Source organism: Protopterus annectens, chromosome 7.part0 (assembly GCF_019279795.1).
Source record: "Protopterus annectens isolate FY-2018-M chromosome 7.part0, PAN1.0, whole genome shotgun sequence".
Taxonomy (NCBI): Eukaryota; Metazoa; Chordata; order Ceratodontiformes; family Protopteridae; genus Protopterus; species Protopterus annectens.
In genome coordinates, this window is record NC_056739.1 from 570,343,020 (window position 1) to 570,365,622 (window position 22,603).

A 22,603-nucleotide genomic window follows, 5' to 3' on the forward strand; every position below is an offset into this window, starting at 1 on the left:
CCCCAGCCAGATCCACTGGAGGAACATGACCCTGTTGGTGAGCCCTCCTTGGACAGTCCCGCCGAGGAGGTCCCTCACAAACACAAGTGTAAGAGGAGGCACTTGGACTCCCCCGAGTCCTTCATGGAAGACACCGATTTAGAGGAAGGGGAAGGTCCCCCCAGGTCACTCTCCCAAGGACGTCTCCTTTGGAGACATTATGGAAATGCTACGCCTAAAAGGGGGGTGGTCAGCCCAAAAGCCTTCCTCGGATGAGTCGGTGTTACTGGAGGCATTTGGCGCAGGCCTGTCTACCTCTTGGGTGTCCCCTCTGGCTGACCCCCTGGTAGACCTCATTACTACCAGGGCATGGAAGGAGCCGGACACTGTAGAACCAATCCCCAGGAGACCAGATAAGATCCTTAGTCCCCCTGTGGGTAGGGCAGCATGGAGTAAAGGTTCCTCTGTAGATGCCATGGAGGTGGCGGCTGCCACCAAGAAGGAACTGGCACAAGATAGTTCCTCGGTCCATCCTCCTGATAATGAGTCTCGGACGATGGATCGTATTGGAAAGCAGATGTTTGCTTCAGCTACCTTTTCCATAAGGGCGCTGAATTACTTGGCCCATGTGATTAGGCTTCAGCGGGATCTGGTAAAGAAATACGCTGAGTCTCCCCCTGAGTCCATGTCGGCCGAGGGCAAACAGACTTTCTCGACTCGCATGGCCACTCTGAAATCTGTATCGAACACGTCTATGCGGCTTCTCTCCCATGCCATGGAGGGGGCCGCTAGAGCCAGCGCATCAGGCATCGCCTTACGGCGTCACACCTGGCTCTGACTTTGCGGAGCCCTTCAAGGCGTCCTTCGCGAACGCTCCCTTCGGTTCTACCCTGTTTGGCAAGACCGGCCGAGTTGCATTGGTCCAGAGCGAGAAAGATGGGAAGACGCTGTCTGCCGTCGGAATCTGCTTCTCGGCTCCTCAAAGGTCCTTTTCCAGGAACCAGAGAGGACAAAAGATGTGGTTTCGGAAGTCTGAGCAATCCCGTTACGCTCCGGACCCTTCATCCTTCAGAGGCAGAGGGGGACAAGGTGGATGCCGGCCCAGAGGCGGGGGGGGGGCGAATGAATTTTGGGTCGCAGGAACCCTTTTCCGATCGACCCACACAGCAGCCCTGAGAGGTTGCCCGACTGCTCCTCTCTGGAGGCAGTCGGGGGGGTGTTTTTTGAAGCACCTGACACAATGGGAGTCCATCCCAACAGATCGCTGGGTGCTTCGAATAATATCCAGAGGCTACTCTGTTCCCATCAAAAATCTTCCTCCTCAATCGAGGCGCCTCCCCGATTTTCCACCCAGTCAGAGGGAGGCTGCAGCTTTAGAAATAAAGAAGCTGCTAGAAAAAAGAGCCAACCAGCACATCCCCCCCCCCAGACCAGTCCGGGTTAGGCAATTACTCCAGGTTCTTTTTGGTGCCAAAAAAGATGGGGGACTTGAGACCAATTCTCGACCTTTGTACAATGAACCTCTTCATTGCCAAGGAGAAATTCCGGATGGTCACTCTTCAATCCATTCTCCCCCTACTGCAGGAGAACGACTGGATGTGCTCCATAGACCTCAAAGATGCATACTACCACATTCTCATGGACAGGCGATCCAGGAGGTTTCTCCACTTTCTGTTGGGGGCCAGTCATTACCAGTTCAGGGTCCTACCATTCGGCCTCACCACAGCCCCCAGGGTGTTCACCAAGGTCATGGCAGTTGTAGCGGCCCACCTGAGGCTTCAGGGAATACAGGTTTTTCCTTACCTGGATGACTGGCTCCTTGCCGCCTCCACCAGGCATCTACTCTCCTCAGCCAGGGATTGCTTCCTGCTCTTAGCCTCCCAGTTGAGGATCACTATAAATTACAAGAAATCATCCCTTCAAGCAGTTCAAGTCCTGGACTTCATAGGGGCCAGAATAGACACGCTTCAGACCAAGGCCTTCTTGATGTTGGACAGACTTCGCAGCTTAGCCCTTCATGTTCTAGCACTCCTTCAATCTCCAGTCCCATCAGCGGAGTTAGTCCTGAGAGCCTTAGGGTCCATGGCAGCAGCAATCAACCTTTTGCCCTTAGCTCACTTGGACATGAGGGTCCTCCAGTGGACCTTGCAGGTCCAGTGGTCCATCCTTCAACACCCGTTGGAATCTCCGATCCCCCTCAGCAGAGTTTGCAGAAATATCCTCATATGGTGGCTCCAATCTCGAGAGCTTCGGGAAGGGCGACCGTTCATAATGGCACAACCCCAAGCCACGGTAACCACGGACGCTTCTCGCCTTGGGTGGGGGGGACATTGCATGGGCAGAACTGTCCAAGGTACTTGGACTCAGACAGAGACCGTTCTGCATATCAATGTTCTGGAGATGAGCGGTGCTTCTAGAGTTGCAAGCTCTTCATGCCTTTCTCCCTCCAGGGACCATTGCAATTCAGACGGACATGTCAGTGGTCTGGTACATCAACAAACGGGGGGGGGGGGGGACCAGGTCTTACCCTCTTTACCTAGAGGCCATGAGAGTTTTGGATTGGGTGATATCCACCAACCGTTTTCTGTTAGCAATGCACATTCCGGGTCGATACAACATCCTAGCGGACAAGCTGAGTCAAACTATCCTCTCAGCTTACGAGTGGTCTCTGAACCCCTTAGTAGTGAAACAGATCTTCCGCAAGTGGGGTCAGCCTTGCTGCAATTTCTTCGCATCTCCTTCAAAAGCGAAGTGCAGCGAGTTTTTTGCTCTAACCCCCCCCCCCCCCCCCCAGAGGAAAGCCCCAGAGATGCTCTAGATGTTCGTGTTTCACTGTTGCAGTCATTACACTTGGGTATCGGCTTCTGAGGGTGTTTTCAGACCTACACAGTTACATGTCAAGCCAACCTCAACTTCCAAGGCAAAGACTAAAACAGCTTTAAAGACAAAGAAACAAGTACAGCATTCTCCTGGACAGACTTCCATGCCTAAGAAACAGATGCCTAAAATGGCCGAAGACCTAATTACTTTGATCAGTGGTTCCTATCCCCCTCCTGATAAGAGGCCTAGGCAAGACACAGAATATGATTCTTCTCATCAGGTTTCCATTTCCTCTGGCTCCTCTTCAGAACAGGGATACTCTCTTCCTCCCTTTGAGAATTCTGATGCTGAAGAATCCATCCCTTCAGCCTCTCCTCCTGAGGATTATTCTTTCGGGTAACCCTGCATACAGTGAGGGAGCATTTTCACTGGGAGAGCCAAGATTACACAGAATCTAAAAAAAGGCTCAGAGACTTTCTTTTACTGCCTCAGCACAGACCTCTTGCTATTCCACCTGTTCTAGACATTGTAGATGATGTATTTTCAGAGTCCGGCCTGTCTCCTGACTCTTTACCCCCTGCACCGGTGAAGCCAGACAGATACTACAGTGTTCCAGAGTCTCATAAATTTCTATATAAAAACCCTGCTGCTGACGAAGAAACTATATCTCAGGGTCCCAAAGGGGTCAAGGTTTCCACTGCAAAAAAAACCCTGTCCCCTCTGATAGGGATTCTAGGGCACTGGACAGATGGGGGAAAAAAGTTTACACTTCTGCTACCTTGGCTGTAAGGGCTTTAAATTGTCAGTTTCATATGCTTAAATATCAACAATACTTAATATCACTGCTCAAACAGAAAATGTTGGCAAATTCTGAATGTTCTGAAAACAAGGAAATGCAGGATTTATTGCATGCAGCTGAACAAGTGGGAAAGCATACTTTGCAATGTGTTTTTGATTCACTGGAGGCCTCCTGCAGGGCTGCTGTTACAAGTTCTGTCATTAGAAGGCATGCTTGGTTAAAGGAACAGAATCTGCCTGATCATGTTAAAGCAAAATTATTAGATGCTCCATTACAGCATGATACTTTGTTTGGTGTTAAGGCAGAAGAGGTGTTGAAGAAAATGGAGGATAAAGCGAAATCTGTGCAGACAGTAAAGGATTTCTTACAGGTACAGCCACCCAGATTTAGCAGGAACTGGCCTTCTAAGAATTGGTCCTTTCCAGTGTCAGGCCTCAGAGGCAGATACAGACACCCTAGATGCAGACCACAGCCCCAAGGCTCATACAGGCCTAAACAATGGGGTGCTTCTACCTCCAGAAGCGGAGAAGACAAGTTAGTCATATAGGAAACAGTCCCAATGACTTTCCTCTGCCAATGCCAAGCACTTATCTTTTGGCAGCACCCTTAGGGGGGGAAAGCTAGCACTTTTTTCACAAAATTGGCACATGATCACCCAGGGACAAATGGGTCTTGAATATAGTCTCTCAGGACTACAGGTTCCACTTTGACACCCTTCCAAAGACAAAAGGTATGCCATACCTGCCAAACAATCAATGGGCAGAGGCTCAAAAGCAAGTTTCATCTCCCATGGGCATGAGGGCTGTTCAGCGAGTACCACAGCAAGAACAGGGACAACGATTTTACTCAAGACTTTTCCTGGTACCCAGAAAGGACAAAGCCTGGAAACCAATACTGGACCTGTCTATTCTAAAGACTCTTGTGGACATTCCAAAATTCAAAATGTTTACTTCAGCAGCTTCTGCCCATGGTGGGCAAGAAGGCTTGGCTTGTAACTTTGGACCTCAGAGGCATACCTGCATGTCCCAGTCAGACAGTCTTTCAGAAGATGCCTCAGATTCATAGCTGGCTCAGTGCACTACCAATTCTCTGCACTACCCTTCGGCTTATCTACTGCGCCCAGAGTCTTCACAAAATGCCTGGCACCAGTAATTGCATTTTGCAGACAAAGAGGAATTCAAATATATCCCTACTTGGACGACTGCCTTATTCAAGCAGAGAACAGACATTCTTCTGAAGCATCTGGCATTTGTAAAAAGATTACTAATTTGCCTAGTGTACACAGTAAATGAAAAGAAATCAAAACTAGTACCCTCTCAAGAGATAATATTTCTGTGTGCAAGCTTAAATACAACTGCCCAGATGGCTTATCTCACGCCAGACAAACAAAGGCAACTGACTTCTTACTTTGAAAAGATGGCAACAAAAACCCAGTTATCTGCAAGAAAAATTCTGCAGGCTTTGGGCTTCATGGCATCCTGCATTCTGCTAATTCCATATGCAAGACTGCTTATGAGGAAGCTACAATGGTATCTAAAAAGTGTTTGGACTCAACATTGCCACAGCCTGGAAACATTAATTACACACATTCCCTGCCTACAACAGGAATTTTGATGGTGGGCACAGGCCTGTCACCACAACAAGGGACAGCCATTCACTGTACCCACAGCCAGGCAGGCACTAACAGATGCATCAGATTATGCCTGGGGGGCCCACGTGGCAGAAAAATGTATTCAGGGCACATGGCCCACAAGCCAAATGCATCTTCATATCAATCAAAAAGAGATGCTAGCTGTACAGAATGCCCTGACAGCCTTCAAGGATCTACTCCATCCAGGACAACTGCTGATAAAGACTGACAATACTACAGTCATGTGGTACATAAACAAGCAAGGAGGCACACATTCCTACCCCCTCTGCAGACAAGCCATGACTGTGTGGAACACAGCATTGACTTATCAAGTGCACCTGGAAGCACAACTCCTTCTAGGAAAGACAAATACTCTAGCAGACTAACTAAGCAGAAACCTCATGGACCCTCACGAGTGGAAACTAGATCCACAAGTCTTCAGCATGATAACAAGGAAATGGGGATGCCCAGACATAGATCTGTTTGCCTCCCCTCACAACTGCCAACTTCAGAGATTCTGTACAAGGATTTATCACAAACAAGCATGGAAAGAGCATGGATGCTCTATTATTCAGCTGGAAAACCCTTACAGTATATGCCTTTCCTTCCCTGCCTGTCCTCCCCAAGGTACTCCTAAAGGTCAGACAAGAGAAGCCAAAAATGATACTGATTGCCCCAGACTGGCCACGCCAGCACTGGTATCCACTCCTAAAGAGCTTGTCTCAAGGCCCAGCCTGGACTTTACCTCAAATTCCTCATCTACTGACCCAACAAAACAATCAGATCTTGCACAGCCAACTCAGAACACTAAATCTGGCTGCTTGGCGGATAATATAACCACTCAGAACACACCTCTCTCTAAAGCAGTTATGGATGTTATTTTGGAGGCCAGGAGGTCCAGCACCGGAAAATCTTATGCAGAAAAATGGAAGAGATTCTGTGCTTAGAACCAGGCACAAGGAATTGACATGCTTGTACCAAATATTCCTCAGATTTTACAATACCTAACTGAGATGCTGGACAAAGGCCTATCCTTCTCATCAATTAAGATCCATGCTGCTGCCATTTCAGCTCATTACAATACGGGCCCACTTATTTTTTTACGTCCACTGCTAAGGCAGTACCTCAGAGGGGTCAAAAACGTAAGACCTCCAAGGAGAGCACCAATACCTGCATTGGGACCTCAATTTTGTTTTGGAAAAGCTCACACTGCCTCCTTTTGAGCCAGCCAATACAGCTGAAATAAAATTCTTATCATGGAAAACAGCTCTCCTAGCTATAACTTCAGCAAGAAGAGTCTGAGTTACAGGTATTAATGGCTGTGGAACCTTTTATTATTTTCCATCTGGACAGGGTTTCTCTAAGGACAAACCCAACATTTATGCCTAAGGTGTAGTGTCCAGTGTGGCACTTAACCAAACCATTCATTTTGCCTACCTTTTATCCAAACTCACAGAATAAAGGGGAGAGACTTCTGCATTCTTTGGACATGCACAGACAGCTACGCTGACAAAACTAAAGCTTTCAGAAAGACTGAGCAACTTTTAGTGGCATATGCTGCAGGATCGCAAGGAAAGGCCATTTCAAAGCAGACACTTTCAAAATGGATAGGCCATTGAATTTGTTTCTGCTATTCACAACATGGCAAATTATTGCCTAAGGGCATTAGGCCGCATTCAACCAGAGCAGCAGCCACTTCAGCAGCCTTCCTCGGAGTACCAACCAAGGATATTTTGGAGGCTGCAACTTGGACTTCAGTGCACACTTTTACAAAGCACTACCACTTACCTCTTTACTCTAAATCCAGAGCAGGCTTTGTCACTGCAGTTCTGCAGAGCCTCATAGCCACTCCTAATTCTGTTTAGGCCCAGCCACCCAGCCTCAGCTTTGGGATTCAACCCAAGTGTAATGACTGCAACAGTGAAACACTATGGAACATAGTACAGTTGTGTACCTACCATAAATGTAGATGTTCGAGTGTATTCACTGTTGCAGTCCAGGTTACCCTCCCACCATCCCCCTGTCATTGCTGGGACTTATCCGTACTTCTCTATTCTATACAACCTATGTGGTGTATTTGCTTGTAGATGAAGGTAATGTTTGTGTTCGTGCATGCTTTTTTATAAGCAGCATTTTTAGCCTACACTTTTGGGGGCACCTGATATCCGGGGCAAGAAAAACTGAAGAAAATTGCATTGGCTGCATATTTTATACCCCTGGCGCACTGACGTCAGGGAAGAGGCGACAGCAACCGACGCCGGACCAGGACTTTGGAATTCAGGCCGACTGCAGGTAGCCTGCCAGCAGGATAACCCAAGTGTAATGACTGCAACAGTGAATACACTCGAACATCTAAATTTATGGTAGGTACACAACTGTACTTCCGTGCTTGGCCATCCGGTCTTCTTTATGCTTATCCTCCTCTTCCGTTAATGACAAAATTTTTACAGAAAGCTCGTCTGTTGTGGAACAAGATTATCCTCATAGCCCCATTCTGGCCTCGTCAAACCTGGTTCCTGTACCTACGGTCTCATCTTATAGCTCCTGTTTGGATCTTAGATCCCATCCCGGATCTGATTTCTCTTCCTTCGGGATTAGAAAATCCGAATCCGGACGACCTTAAGCTCTCAACTTGGTTGATCCAGTTCCATTAGTTGCCAGGACTCCTGGTATATCGTCTGCAGTTAGATCCATCCTGATAGCGGCGCATAAGCCTTCTACCAGTAAGGTTTACAACAGCAAATGGAAACTGTTTTCCATTTGGGGCTCGCATAGGAATTTGGATCCTTTCACTGCTCCCATTCCAGCAGTGCTTGATTTCCTATCTTATATTTTTCAGCAAGGGGCCAGTTCTTTTACTGTAAAGGTTCAAATGGCTGCCATTTCTCATTTTCACATTGGAGACAATCTTAGTCCTTTAGCTTCCACTAAGATTTGTAAGACCTTCTTGAAAGGCACCTTTCTTTTGAGACCTACTGTTGGGAACGCTGTTCCCCCATGGGACCTACCTTTGGTCCTTCAGGCTCTAACTGGACCACCCTTTGAACCTGCAGCTTCTGTTGATTTAAAATTCTTATGTTGGAAAACTGCTTTCTTAATAGCTATTACCTCAGCTAGAAGGGTGTCAGAGCTCCAGGCCATTTGTACTAAACCCCCATATCTTGTTTTCCATAAGGACAGAGTCTCTCTCAGGACTAACCCTTCCTTCTTACCTAAAGTGGCTTCCGAGGTGAACATCAATCAGTCCATTAATCTACCAGTTTTCTTCCCTAACTATCAGAATAAAGGGGAATACAAACTTCATTTGTTAGATGTTCATAGACCAATTGCGCTTTTACCTGCACAGAACAGCTGCCTTTCGCAAGTCAGAGCAGCTCTTTGTTTCCTTTGCGAAGCCCTTCTTGGCTAAGCCAGTGTCGAAGGTGAGACTAGCTAGATGGATTTCTCACTGCATTTTGCTCACATACAAGATATCCGGTCTGCCAGAGCCGTTAGAACAGGTAGAATGAGCATGAACCCCTATCTACTTCTCTGCTGCGTTCTGGTCAAGAGTTCCCTTGGATGACATTTGTTCTGCGGCTACTTGGGCTTCCTCTCATACCTTTATCTCTCATTATAAATTGGATTTAATATCCAGGGGAAGAGCAGCTTTTGGCTGTGCAGTGCTCTGGAATATCCTTCCTTGAGGACCCCCCCCCCAAGTTTTTGGTAGCTGGGGACTCTGTCTCACAGGTTGCTGATCAAATTAAGTTAACTACTTCAGATAAAGAAGTTATGTACTCACCATAACATTCTATCTGAGTAGGTAACTTAATTTGTCAGCTTTTGGTATTCATTAGGTTAGGATGTTTCAGGTTGTTGTTTTGTCTTGGTGAAATTGTATAATTGGGCAAAAGCGATCTGAGCACTCGGGTCACTCCAAAGCAAGTACAAATATGACTCTTGTCATTGTCCATGCCGGTGTGAATGACCTGAGATGTACCTCCCTGGACTACATGAAAAGAGACATAGAGGAGCTCTCTGATTATGTAGCACAGGCCGGTATGACCCTGACCCTGAGCAGCATCTTACCCTCACCAAGAATGATGCCACAGTACAAAGACAAAATGTTCAGCTTTAACAATTGGCTTAATTACTGGTGTCATTCTAAGGGGATCCAATGTCTGTCTGCTTGGGATGACATGCTTGACAAGCCACGCTGCTTCGCAAGGGATGGCTTGCACCTGTCACCCCTGGGCTTCCGGATATTGGCCAAGGCTCTTGCCACCCCCATAGTGCCTTTTTTAGGCAAGGCTCAAAAGACAAACCCACCTTCCTAGAAAACACAAGTGGGAAAAAAAAACTAAGGGTAATGCTGCTCAGTGCCAGAAGTCTAAACCTCAAGATGCACGCTCTCGAAGCCCTCCTCAGTATTGAGAACATTGATGTCTGTGCAGTGACTGAAACCTGGTTCAAGGCTCCTGAGAGCACCCCAGCACTACCAGGTTTTACCTCGTATCATGCTTTCCAGCCCCAAAATTTGGACCGAACCACAAAAGGAGGGGGGGAGTATCCATATTCATCAAAGATACCCACACCTCCAGGTTAGTGGCAATGCACGAAGCATCGGAGACCATCCAGGTGCAACTTAACCATAGGCAAAACTGCCCTACAGGTTGTAGCATGCTACAGACCACCCTCTCAACTGAAGACACTGGAGAGTATGAATGTCTCTCCAAATACCATCATATTTGGAGACTTCAACTACCCAAACATAGACTGGGAACATTACTCAAGCCCCAACACCCTAGCCCAAAGGTTCCTAGAATTCATAAACTCAAATGCGATGGAACAACTAGTCACCACTCCCACAAGAGGAGATAATATGCTAGACCTGATCATCACAAACATGGGGACAAAATGCTCCACACCGGAAGTATACCCCTCATTGGTGAGATCAGACCATAAATTAATCTCTCTGGAAATCCACATCCCGCCCCCACCCCCTGCACAAAAGACCACAGTGAAGAACTTCTTAAAAGCCGAATTCACACTTCTAAAGACTGAAGTGGTATCCTTCAAGGCCCCTGGGCCAGTGGAAACCACAACCCACACCACTGAATCCTTTATAAATGCATTCTACGGGCACCTTCAAGAATGCATGGATCATGCAATCCCTAATAAAACCAAGATCCATTCCCCCAAAGGCAGGCGGCCTGTCTGGTGGACCCCAGCCATTAACAAACTTTACAACAGGAGGAGGAAGCTACTACATGACAGAGCAAAATCCCTAAAAGGGAAGGCATCTCTGATCAGTACTAGCAAAAAACTACGATCACTCATAAAATCATCCAAGGCCAACTTTGAGAGAAAAATCGCAAAAGACACAAAAGACAATCACAAGGCCTTCTTTAGCTATGTTAGAAACCTGGGTGGAAACTCCCAGATATGCTCAGAGTTGGTCCAAAATGACACAAAATACACTGAACCCACAGACATTGCCAACATTCTGGCAGACAGGTTCAGTGCAAATTCCCAAAAGGAGAAATATCTATCCCAGCAGAGTGTAGCCTCCCTAACATCTCAGATGCCCAGGTGAGAGCCGCCCTCTCCAAAGCTAAAAACACAGCATCAATGGGACCAGACGGTGTCCCGGGCTGCGTGCTACATGAACTCCAAGAGGAACTAAACCTGCACATAAGGCTGCTGTTTAATCTTAGCCTTACTACAGAATACGTACCCAAAGTGTGGCGTACAGCAACAGTGGTCCCACTCCACAAAGGCGGTGCTTCTACAGACCCTGGAAATTACCGCCCCATAAGCTTGACGAGCCTGGTCTGCAAAGCTATGGAAAGGATCATTATGGAACTCATAAACAAAGACATTGGGGACCTACAGACATTGGATCCTACCCAATTTGGCTTTGTCAAGGGCAGATCCTGCCTTTTGAACTTGGTCGACTTTTTTGAAACAGTCACTAAGGCCATTGATGAGGTTAAGGCAGTTCACACAGCCTACCTTGACCTTGCAAAAGCCTTCGATACAATACCCCACTCGGGCATCCTAGACAAACTCACCAGCTTAAATGTAAACCCATATGTCACAAGATGGGTTGCAAACTGGCTCATGGACAGAACCCACAAGGTCAGAATTGCTGGAGCCATGTCAGACTCTAAGCCAGTCACAAGCGGTGTCCCACAGGGCTCAGTCCTGGGACCCCTCTTGTTCGGCATTTATTTTTCCGAGGTGCAAGCAAACCTAGGAGGATTGTGGCTGACAAAGTTCGCAGATGACTGCAAACTGGGTGCCATAATAGATACTCCAGCAGACACAAGCATCCTTCAGAGAGGCCTCATAGAAACGGATAATTGGTGCCAGAGCCATGGCCTTAAACTGAACGCCAAAAATTGTATAGTCATACCCTTTGGGAAAAACAAGGTACCCACAAATTACCACATAGGTGGTAATCCATTAAGTACGGAAGAGGTAATCAGGGACCCAAGTTGACAGTAACCTCTCATTTGACACTCACATTGCCAAGGTGGTTAGGAAGACCTTCTATATTGCCCACCTTATGAAGGGATTCACATCTAGATCAAGAGAGGTCATTGTGCCCCTGTACTCTTCTCTTATCAGGCCCATGATTTGAGTACAGTGCCCCATTTGGGATGTATCTTACCCGACACCTGCAGCAGTTGGAGAGACCCCAAAAGTTCCTCACCAAGAGGATAAAAGGTCTCAAACATATGTCATATGCTGCCCGGCTAAAGAAACTCCAGCTCTATTCAGTCGCATACCGCCTACTCAGAGGTGATCTATGCCTGACGTACAAGGCCATGTCCAATCCGGAATTAATGGACATGCTCCACCTCAGAAAATCCAAATCCATCAGAGCCACGAAAGCAAGAGATTTGAACCTCAACACAGAAATAAATAGGACGTGCTGGAGGGACAGATTCATAACCCAGAGGCTCCCTACACTCTGGAACAGAATCCCAGTCCATGTTAGGCAGAGCCCCTCACTAACTCTCTTCAAGAGAAATCTTGACGAGTGGATGGGAGATCGTAGTTTTACCCCGGGGGTCATCTCTGTGTCTATACTAGACAGAAGCACAGTAAACTAAACACTAAATGGGCGTAGTATTCTCATCCCAAGGGGTGGCGAAAGCCACACACACTCTGGCTAGGCTTATAAATGCCCTAGGGCAGATAGCCTAGTATGAACCTATGAACCTATGGAAGGAGGTAGCAGGGTATTATGGGTAAGGGGGAGGAGCTTGGAGTTCGGGTCTTTAGCTTGGAAAGCTGCCGGCTCGGATCCAGGTCGGATCCGATACCCTCAGGTTGCTGACAAATGAAGTTACCTACTCAGATGGAACATTATGGTGAGTACATAACTTCTATTTTCCTACATTTTACCTAGCTTTGTTTTCCAAAATCATTTAGCCAAAATGGCTTTATCTAGCTGTTGTAAACCTTTGCTTTAATTGTTCAGTTTCAGAATTGTTTTCCATAGGAAATCTTTGCATTTCCTAAGCTGGCTTGAAAAGACGATGCATGCATTCCTTTTCTTTTGTCATCTTTAGTCAGAAGTAGGCATTGAGTCTTTACAGAAGAAGACTGATTTGCCAAAATTATTATGAATATGTTGGTTTCATGGCTGTTTTTTTTTTTTATAAATAGAAACTTCATGAGCTGATTGTACCACTCTTGATTCGTATGCCGCAAGGTCATGAGCAGTCAGCTAGTCCATATCTCGCACCTGTTTGCAGGCTGGAGTTGTACCGTCTGCTGCTTTTCCTGTTGCTGGTGCCCAACCCCAGATGTCCACCTCCACTGCAGTGCAGTCTGCGGATCTTCAGCTTGGGCCAGAATGATCATGATATTGAGGTTAGGAATTTATCATTTTCCCCCTTTCATATTAGTAATGACCACAATCATATCACATTTTTTTTCCAGTGCAGAAAGTGAAATGTGTAGGAATGTTTTTCTTGATAAGTGTTTTTTGGTGATAGAGTTGTTTTGGGAAGCAGGGAAGGACAACAGCTTAACTTCTCTCTTTACCATGGTTTCATATCACATAATTGCTGCTGCAGGCTTGCTGTCTTTGTAAAGATAGATACAGGTAAGTATATTCAGTTTTTTGCTTAGCATTTTAACCCAGATTTACGTATCTGTCAGCAAGTTTTATTTTCTTAAAATTTGCCATATTGTCATTTTTTTGCAGAGTTTAAAAGTCATGTTTTTATAATGCATTAAATTGGGCTGAAAGCTTTATGAATATTGTATCCAGATTTAAAGTCTAGTTCATAGGTTCATAGGTTCATACTAGGCTATCTGCCCTAGGGCATTTATAAGCCTAGCCAGAGTATGTTTGGCTTTCGCCACCCATTTTAAATTAATTTTGCTATGCCCTTTTTCGAGGTTAGTATACTGTGCCTCTGTCTAACAGTGACACAGAAGTGATACCCGGGGTAAACCTACGATCTCCCATCCACTCATCAAGATTCCTCTTGAAAAGAGTCAGTGAGGGACTCTGCCTAACCTGGACTGGGATTTTATTCCAGAGTGAAGGGAGCCTCTGGGTTATGAATCTGTCCCTCCAGCATGTCCTATTTATTTCAGTGCTGAGGTTCAAGTCTCTCAAGCGTGTAGCTCGATGGGATTTGGATTTTTGAGGTGCAGCATGTCCCTTAATTCCGGGTTGGACATGGCCTTATACGTCAGGCACAGGTCACCTCTGAGCAGGCGGTATGCCACTGAGTAGAGCTGGAGTTTCTTTAACCGGGCAGCATATGGCATCTGTTTGAGCCCTTTGATCCTCTTGGTGAGGTACTTTTGGGGTCTTTCCAGTTGCTGCAGGTGTTTGGTAAGGTACATCCCAAAAGGGCATTGTACTCAATTATGGGCCTGATGAGGGATGAGTAAAGAGGCACGATGACCTCCCCTAATCTAGATGTGAATCCCTTCATGATTAGGTGGGCTATATAAAATGTTTTTCTAACCACTTTGGCCACGTGGTTGTCAAATGAGAGATTGCTATCAACTTGGGTCCCCAGGTCCCTAATTACTTCTCCTGTACTTAATGGATTACCACCTATGTGGTAATTTGTGGGCACTTTGTTTTTGCCAAAGGGGATGACTATACACTTTTTGGCGTTTAGCTTGAGGCCATGGCTCTGGCACCAGTTGTCTGTTTGTACGAGGCCCTTTTGGAGGATGCTTGTGTCGGCTGGAGAGTCGATTATGGGTCCCAGTTTGCAGTCATCTGCGAACTTGGTCAGCCACAGTCCTTCCGTGTTGGCCTGTACCTCCGAGAAATATATACCAAACAAGAGAGGTCCCAGGACTGAGCCTTGTGGGACGCCACTTGTAACTGGTTTGGAGTCTGACATGGCTCCAGCAATTGTAACCATGTGGGTTCTGTCCTTGAGCCAGTTTGCAACCCATCTAGTGACATAGGGGTTTATATTTAAGCTGGTGAGCTTATCTATAATGCCCGAGTGGGGTATTGTATTGAAGGCTTTTGCGAGGTCCAGATAGGCTGTGTGGACCACCTTCCCTTCGTCAATGGCCTTGGTGACTGTTTCAAAGAAGTCAACCAGGTTTAAGAGGCAGGGTCTGCCCTTAACAAAGCCAAACTGGGTAGGATCCAGTGTCTGTAGGTCCCCAATATCTTTATGAGGTCCATGATGATCCTTTCCATAGCTTTGCAGACCAAGCAAGTCAGGCTTATGGGGCGATAGTTTCCAGGGTCCGTTGAGGCACCACCTTTGTGGAGAGGGACCACTGTTGCTGTACGCCACTCTTTGGGTACATATCCTGTAGTAAGGCTGAGATTGAACAGTAGTTTTATGTTTGGGTTTAGCTCTTCCTGGGACACCGTCTGGTCCCATTGATGCTGTGTTTTTTGCTTTGGAGAGGGCGGCTCCCACCTGAGCATCTGAGATGTCAGGGGGGCAGCACTCTGCTGGGATAGATATTTGTCCTTTTGGTGGGGAGGGGGGGGAGAAGTTTGCGCTGAACCTGTCAGCTAGGATGTTGGCAATGTCTGTGGGATCAGTGTATTTTTTGTCATTTTGGACTAATTCTGAGCATATCTGGGAATTCCCACCCAGGTTCCTAACATAACTAAAGAAAGCCTTGTGATTATCCTTAGTGTCCTGTGCAATTTTTCTCTCGAAGCTGGCCTTTGACGATTTTATGAGTGCCCTTAGTTTTTGCTAATACTGATCAGAGATGCCTTCCCTTTTGGGATTTTGCTCTATCATGTAGTAGCTTCCTCCTTCTATTGTATAGTTTGTTTATGGCTGGGGTCCACCAGACAGGTCGCCTGCCTTTGGAGGATTGGGTCTTGGTTTTATTTGGGATTGCATGATCCATGCAGTCCTGAAGGTGTTCATAGAATGCATTTATAAAGGATTCTGCGGTCTGGGCCGTATTTTCCACAGGCCCGGGGGCTTTGAAGGATTCCGCCTCAGTTTTGAGGAGTGTGAAATTTGCTTTAGAGAAGTTTTTCACTGTGGTTTTCTGGGCAGGGGGTGGGGTCGGGATGTGAATATCCAGTGAGATCAGTTTATGGTCTGATCTTACCAGTGAGGGATACACTTCTGGTCTGGAGCATAGAGTCCCCATGTTGGTGATGATCAGGTGCAGTATGTTTTCCCCTCTTGTGGGAGTGGTAACAGGTTGTTCCATAGCATTTGAGTTTATGAATTCTAGGAACCTTTGGGCAAGGGTGTTGGAGCTAGAGTAATGCTCCCAATCTATGTTTGGGTAGTTGAAGTCGCCCAATATAATGGTGTTCGGAGAGACCTTCATATTTTCCAGTGTTCTCAGGAAGGCCGAGTGGGGTTCCTGGGTTTGGGAGGGTGGACTGTAGCAGGCTATTAACTGGAAGGCAGTTTTACCCACTGTTAGTTGCACATGGATAGTCTCCGATGCTTTGTGCTTTGCCACCAACCTGGAGGTGTGGGTATCTTTGATGAATATCGATACTCCCCCTCCTTTTGTGGTTCGGTCCAAGTTTTGGGGCCGTAAAGCATGGTATGAGGTATAACCTGGTAGTGCTGGGGTGCTCTCTGGACCCCTGAACCAGGTTTCTGTTACTGCACAGATATCAATGTTCTCCATGCTAAGGAGAGTTTCGAGTGCGTGCATCTTGAGGTTTAGACTTCTAGCGTTGAGTAGCATTACTCTTAGTTTCTTATTCCTTGTGATACCTATGGAGGTGGGTTTGTCTTTTGAGCCTTGCCTAAAAAAGGCACTATGGGGGTAGCAAGAGCCTTTGCCAATATCCGAAAGCCCAGGGGTGACAGGTGCAAGCCGTCCCTAGCAAAGCATCGTGGCTTGTCGTGCATATCATCCCAAGCTGATAGGCATTGGATCCCCTTTGAATGGCATATAGTCACGTATATATGGTTTGTCCCTCTCCTGTTTCTGTTTCAGGATACATTGTTTTGTGCAGAACACTTAAAAGGGGTACAGCAGTGTCTCTGTTTATATTGGAGCAGTTAACAAGGGACCTTTCCTGCAAACCTCAGGCAATCTAGATCACCTAACAATTAACCAAATTAAAAGAAAGAACTAGCCTCCCTTCTGAGAGTCAAGGTGGAGGGATGTGCTAGCTCTTCAGGGTCTTTTGTTATTTCAAGTACTGATTTTTAGTAATGAGGAATTGTAACTTGATTGTAGTGATGACTGGAAATGTTGAACCTCTGTAGCAGCAGCAAAGACGTAAGGAATTGTTAAGCTTGACAGCATAATTCTTTGGGTTATTATGCATTCTTATAGTCAAATGAATATGCCTCAAGCTGAAATGAAAGTAAAACATGTAGATCCCATGGAACTTTTCACTTAATACAGTAAAAATGTGTTACAAGTAAGCACTTTTGTCTCTTTACAGGAAACATCATCAGACTGCAGGTCTTCACTAGTTCTGTTTGGTGGGGTAGCTTATGCCATGGTTAATGAATGAAGAGAAAAGTCATAAAATGAGTTCTAGCCAGCTCCCTTGTGCAAGAGGAGAGAACACTAATTTCAGCTAAGACACCTTAGGATCAGTTAGCAACCCAGGAGCTGTCAGAGGTGGATGGGAGTGAGTGTGCAGTGCCATCTTGCTTTCGTGTGGAAGAAAAATGGGAAAATTTTTGTGCCAGTCCTTCCTGACTATGGCACTTTACTCCTGATGCTCAATTGGCCATTTCCCTCCTCTTGAGATGAGAATCTTTTAGACTGTTTGTTTTATCCCCCTGGAGGGAGAGGGTCTGGCCAGCTGGAAGTGGTGCCATTAAGCCACACAGTGATTGAGTTTTTCTTACGGCCTTTGCATCTCCTACACTTGCTCAAGGGAATCCAAGAGGATGGCATGGGTTGCCACAGTTTACTTAATGCCTCTGCACATACATAATCAGTGTCTCTGCCTCCTTATTGACAATACCTCCACATGATCCCAGGTCTCCACTGGGGACATTTCCTATTTGTTTGGTTGTGTTCTGTGGAATGACCGCTGCTTCTAGGGTATTTTGTTTTTCAAGTGCCTTGTCCCTATGGTAGTTGCATGTAAGCTGAGTGAGGATTGACATTTTTTCCGTAACTGGTTGAGTGCCTAATAATGGCAGTCACATAACCATTTGCTGGAACATGATGTGCCAGATAGTGTTGCATTTCTTCGGAAGAAGGAAGTAGTACAACAGTTTCTGTAAGTGGAAGTAATGTAAGGTAAATATGCTGGAGTTTGCAGTTTTACCTACGCTTGTGTAACTGTGGAGCTGGTATGTATAAGTGCTGGGGAACGTAAATGAAAAGTAGTATAAGGATTGATGAAAGTGGCTTTCAGCAGTATGTCCTTTCCATATCACAGTTGCAGTATTCTTCATTACAGGAATCCCCTGCCAAGGGTGGCCCAATGTCTGGCCAGTATACCAAAGTCTTCGGTTTTTAATGATGTACGTCAAATTTATGATCCCATTCACGGTGTGGAGCCTAAAGGTGATGTACAGCTGTACATACCTCAGAACTACTTTGCCTCCAGTCCGAATGCCATCTTTGATTGTCAGTCTGCCCATTCCTTCATCTGTGCAGGTTACCAGGCTGTTGTCAGATAATTGCCCCACTGGTGTTTTCTTGTCTTTTTTTTCTTTTTGTTGGTTTGCGCGTTTGTTTGTCATCCAGAAAGGGAAAATGTCATTGTGGGAAACAGATTCCCCATAAGGACCGTCACGAGCAGTGTCTTCTGTTTGGGTGATTCTCATGACCATATTTGTCAGGCTTTTGTCCCTAAGACCCTATGTAGTTCTGTCCTCCTTTGTCTACCTGGAGAACCAGCTTCTTATGTTGTTGGTGCAGGGTGCTACGGTGGAATCCTACTGTCCTGAAGGTCGACTATCTGCCAAGAAGAAAACCAATAAAGTTATGTCAGATTTGGCTGCTGTACCACCTTCCTTGGATGTGTCTCTCGAGGCTGTTCACCAAAGTATCATCCAGTTGTTGTTTCGGATTTCTCTAAAGCGACTGCATCAGAGGCCAACATGAATCTGACTCCTTGCATATCCTTGGAGGCTCTGCAGCTTTCCATTAAGGATGTTGAGGGAAACCTTGTCTGATCATTTCAGAGGGCTTGAGGGCTGTTCCGCAGATTCTTATTTGGGAGAAAATGTCCACTACGTTGATTGTTTGCAAGGTTGTGAACCTCCTCAGGTCTTGAGGGCTGACGTCCCTTTAAAGAAGGAGAAAATAAAGCACATCTCTCCTGATCCTAAGGATCCTCAGCCTTAATGACAGGATTTTACCCAGGAGTTATTTAATGCACTTAAGGCCTTGAAGCCTCCCTAGGGAGTTTCTGTCCCTGCTCACCCCTTGGTCTTTTACTCCACTCAAGAGGCCTAGGGAGTAGGAATCCTCAGATGAAGACTTGGGTTCAGGGGAAGAGCTCTTGGCATACTCCTCTCAGATTCCTTCTCCATTGGACTTTGGTTCTGAGGAGGAAGATTCCATTAGCCTGGATTCTCCCTTTGAGTAACTCTCTTTTGAAGATACTATCTCTGATATGATGGAATTCTTTAAATGGGATGGTTCTCAGGTCTCTGACATCCACAAACTGAACTCCTCCAGATGAGAGTCCTGTAAAGCTGCCTGCTGTTCCTCCACTCCTGGCTTCCCAGTTGGGCACCTTTTCAGTAGCTTCCCAAGCTCCTGATTCCCAACCTGCAGCCCCTAAAAATACTGACATGCTTTATAAGGTGCTGATGAGTTTAAGTTTCTCTACAAATGCCCCTTTGTTGTCTGTCTCCTCTGACAAAACTTCTAAGCTTTTGCCTTCTAACTAAACTGCTTTCTGATCAGGGGAAGCCACCTCAAGTAGTAGACCCGTAACAAGCAGTGTACCCCAGGGATCGGACTTGGGGCCTCTGCTGTTTGGGATATACTTCTCGGAGGTGCTGGCTAAATCTCGTGGGCACAAAGTTTGCAGATGACTGCAAGTTGGGTGCTGTCATCAACTCACTTAGTGATGTGGACATCCTCCAAGAAGGTCTCACACAAACAGAAACATGGCCTCAAACTGAATCCCAAAAAATGCATCATCATCCCTTTTGGGGGGAGTGACGTCCCCACAAATTTTCACATTGATAATAAGGTCCTAAGCACGCATTCAGTTGCATGGGACTTGGGCACCCAGGTTGATAGCAAACTGACTTTTGACCACCATATTGCCTCCGTTGTACAGAAAGCTTTCTACATGGCCCACCGCATTAGTAAAGGTATCTCATTCAGGAACAAGGTGGTCATAGCATCCCTCTTTTCTTCCCTTGTAAGACCCATTATTAAGTACAATGCCCCTTTCGGCATGTACCTCACAAAGCACATGCAGCAGCTGGAGAGACCACAGAGGTTCCTCACCTGGAGAATCTAGGGCCTCAAACATCTGCTTTACACAGATGGGCTAAAAGCTGTGTCCCTCGACTTGGTCTCCAGACTCCTCAGAGGTGACCTATGCCTGGCATACAAAGCAATCTCAGACCCCACCCTGATGGGACTGCTGCATATCCACAAGCGTGACCTCAACCTGGTCAGTGACATCAGTAGGACTTGTCAGGATAGATTTGTGTCCCAGAGACTCCCCCTTTTGTGGAATAGACTCCCTCTCCACAGAAAGCAGAGTACCTCATTAACCCTTTTTAAGTGCAGTCTGGATAACTGGATAGGGAACAAAGTACACCACTGGGATTCCACCTGTGTTCCTGATGGACAGTAGCATAGGGTGCTGACTTGTTGGAACATGGGCTGAACTCTTGGCTAGGCTTTTAATGGCCTCGGGCCAGTAGCGTAGTAACTTCCTATGAACCTATGAGGGACAGTAGTTCTATGCAACAGCTGGGCAACTAGGTGTATGCTGCTGCTACCTTGGCCTTTCAGGCTGTTATCAGACTCGTATGACAAGATGTATCTTAGCTCTTCTTTCTCAGGCCTCCCTGGTTGCCTCTGACCTTCCTGATTCTGAAGGGAAGGTTTTGGCGACCTCTTCATTGGGCTTCTCTTACCAAGTGGCTTGCCATTCTATTAGATGTAGTTATGTTGCAGCTGATACTTCTAGAGCTGCTGCTTTTGGTTCTTTTTTGAGGTGTTATTCTTTGCTTTCCCTCCAGCCTTTGGCTGATGATATTAAGGCTAAATTGTTGGATGCTCCCCTTGATAATAAAAACCTGTTTGATTCTGCAGCTGCTGCACTTAAGTCACTTTAGGACAAAGGCAAAGCCTTGCAGGAGTTGAAGCATATTTTCGTTTCTCCTATTCCTAAATTTCAGAGGAATTATCCCTCTAAGTCTGTTCCTGTTTGTAGACAGTCTCGCCCTCCTCCCAAAGGTAAGAAGGGTTCTAGACGGGCTGTTCCTGCTTAAGTCTATTCCGTTTCTAACTTCTCAAAAACCTGCTTTTCAAGACAAGCCAAATTCTGTGTATGTGCTTCCCTCCATCCTGAGTCAGGTCCCTTTATCTCTCAATCTTTCCCTCTCTCTTCCCACTTGGTTAAGAATCACTCAGGGTTCTTGGGTTCTGTTCATCATCTGTCAGGGATACTTCATGCTGTTGAAATCCCTTCCTCCTTTTCTGGGCATTCCCCAACTTTCTCAGGAACAGCTGCCTTTCTTTCCAGATGTACTTCAGGGCCTTTTATCTGAAGGCACCATCCAAGCAGTTCCTGGGAAGGGGTTTTATTCCAGAATGTTTTTGGTTCCCAGGAAAGAAGACACCTGGAGGCCAATTCTGGACCTTTCTCAGCTAAACACTTTTCTGAAGCTCCCTTCATTTTGGATGCGTCTGCTTCCTCTTATTCTTCCTCAGGCTTTCAGATGTTCTTAGTGTTCTTCGTTAGTAGCATAAAGTAAGGCAGCTGACACCATTACATCAGTGTTTCTTGCCCTAACCTGTCAGGAGACCCCCAAGTAGTAGGCCAGGCTCTGGTAGAACCACCCCACCAGTGGAAAATAAATACCAATATGTCCCTTGTAAGGAAAGGAGAACAATAAGGAAGAATAGTAATAAAAGGAGAAAGAGAAGAAAGGGGGATGGAGGGAGGGAAACCAGGACTGCAACAGTGAATACACTCGATCATCTACATTTCTGGTAAGTGTACACAACTGTACTATGTTCTTCCTGTTTCACTGTTGCAGTCATCACATTTGGGTTGATTCCCAAAGCTGAGAAAATGGGTGGAGGCAGTTAAGGAAACTAGGAGCTGGCTAGGATCCCCTGCAAGACTGCAGAGGCAAACCCTGCCCTGGAGTTGGAGAAGAGAGGCAGGTGGTAATGCTAGGTAAAAGTGTGAACAGATGTCCAGGTGGCAGCCACCAGGATGTTCCCTGGTGGGGACTCCTGCTAGGAAAGCTGCAGAGGTGGAGGCTGCTCTGGTGGAGTGTGTCCTGACCCCCTTGGGGGGGGGAGGCTTTCCATGCTTTTTGTAGCAGAAATGGATGCAGTGTGCTATCCATTTGGAAATGGTTTGTTTGGAGATGGCTTTGCCTTCTGCCCCTGTAGCAAAGCTAACCAGAAATTGATCAGACTTTCTGAAGGATTTAGTCCTGTCTAGATAGAATCTGAGCTGTCTGTGCACATCTAGAGAGTGAAGAATCCTTTCCCCCTTGTTTTGAGGGTTAGGAAAGAAGGTGGGCAAATGAATGGATTGGTTGAGAGCCACACTGGACACCACCTTGGGCATGAAGGATGGGTTAGCTCTGAGGGATACCCTGTCTGCATGGAAGATGATGAAGGGTTTCACAGCCATGAGTGCTTGCAGCTCAGACTCTTCTGGCTGAAGTGATGGCCAGAAGGAATGCTCTCTTCCAGGATAGAAATTTTAGCTCTGAAGAAGCAGCTGGTTAGAAAGGGGGCAGGGTGAGCTT

The 22,603-nt window shown here is 46.4% G+C and overlaps 1 protein-coding gene across 1 annotated transcript in view; it reads left to right on the forward strand.

Annotated features, from left to right (window-relative positions):
* Positions 1 to 22,603, forward strand: part of PELP1 (proline, glutamate and leucine rich protein 1) — a gene marked incomplete in the record, with an annotated part of 1,137,423 nt that overhangs the window by 677,324 nt on the left and 437,496 nt on the right. The window contains 1 exon segment of the mRNA XM_044076299.1: positions 12,891 to 13,097. Coding sequence (XP_043932234.1) covers positions 12,891 to 13,097 — 207 coding nt within the window.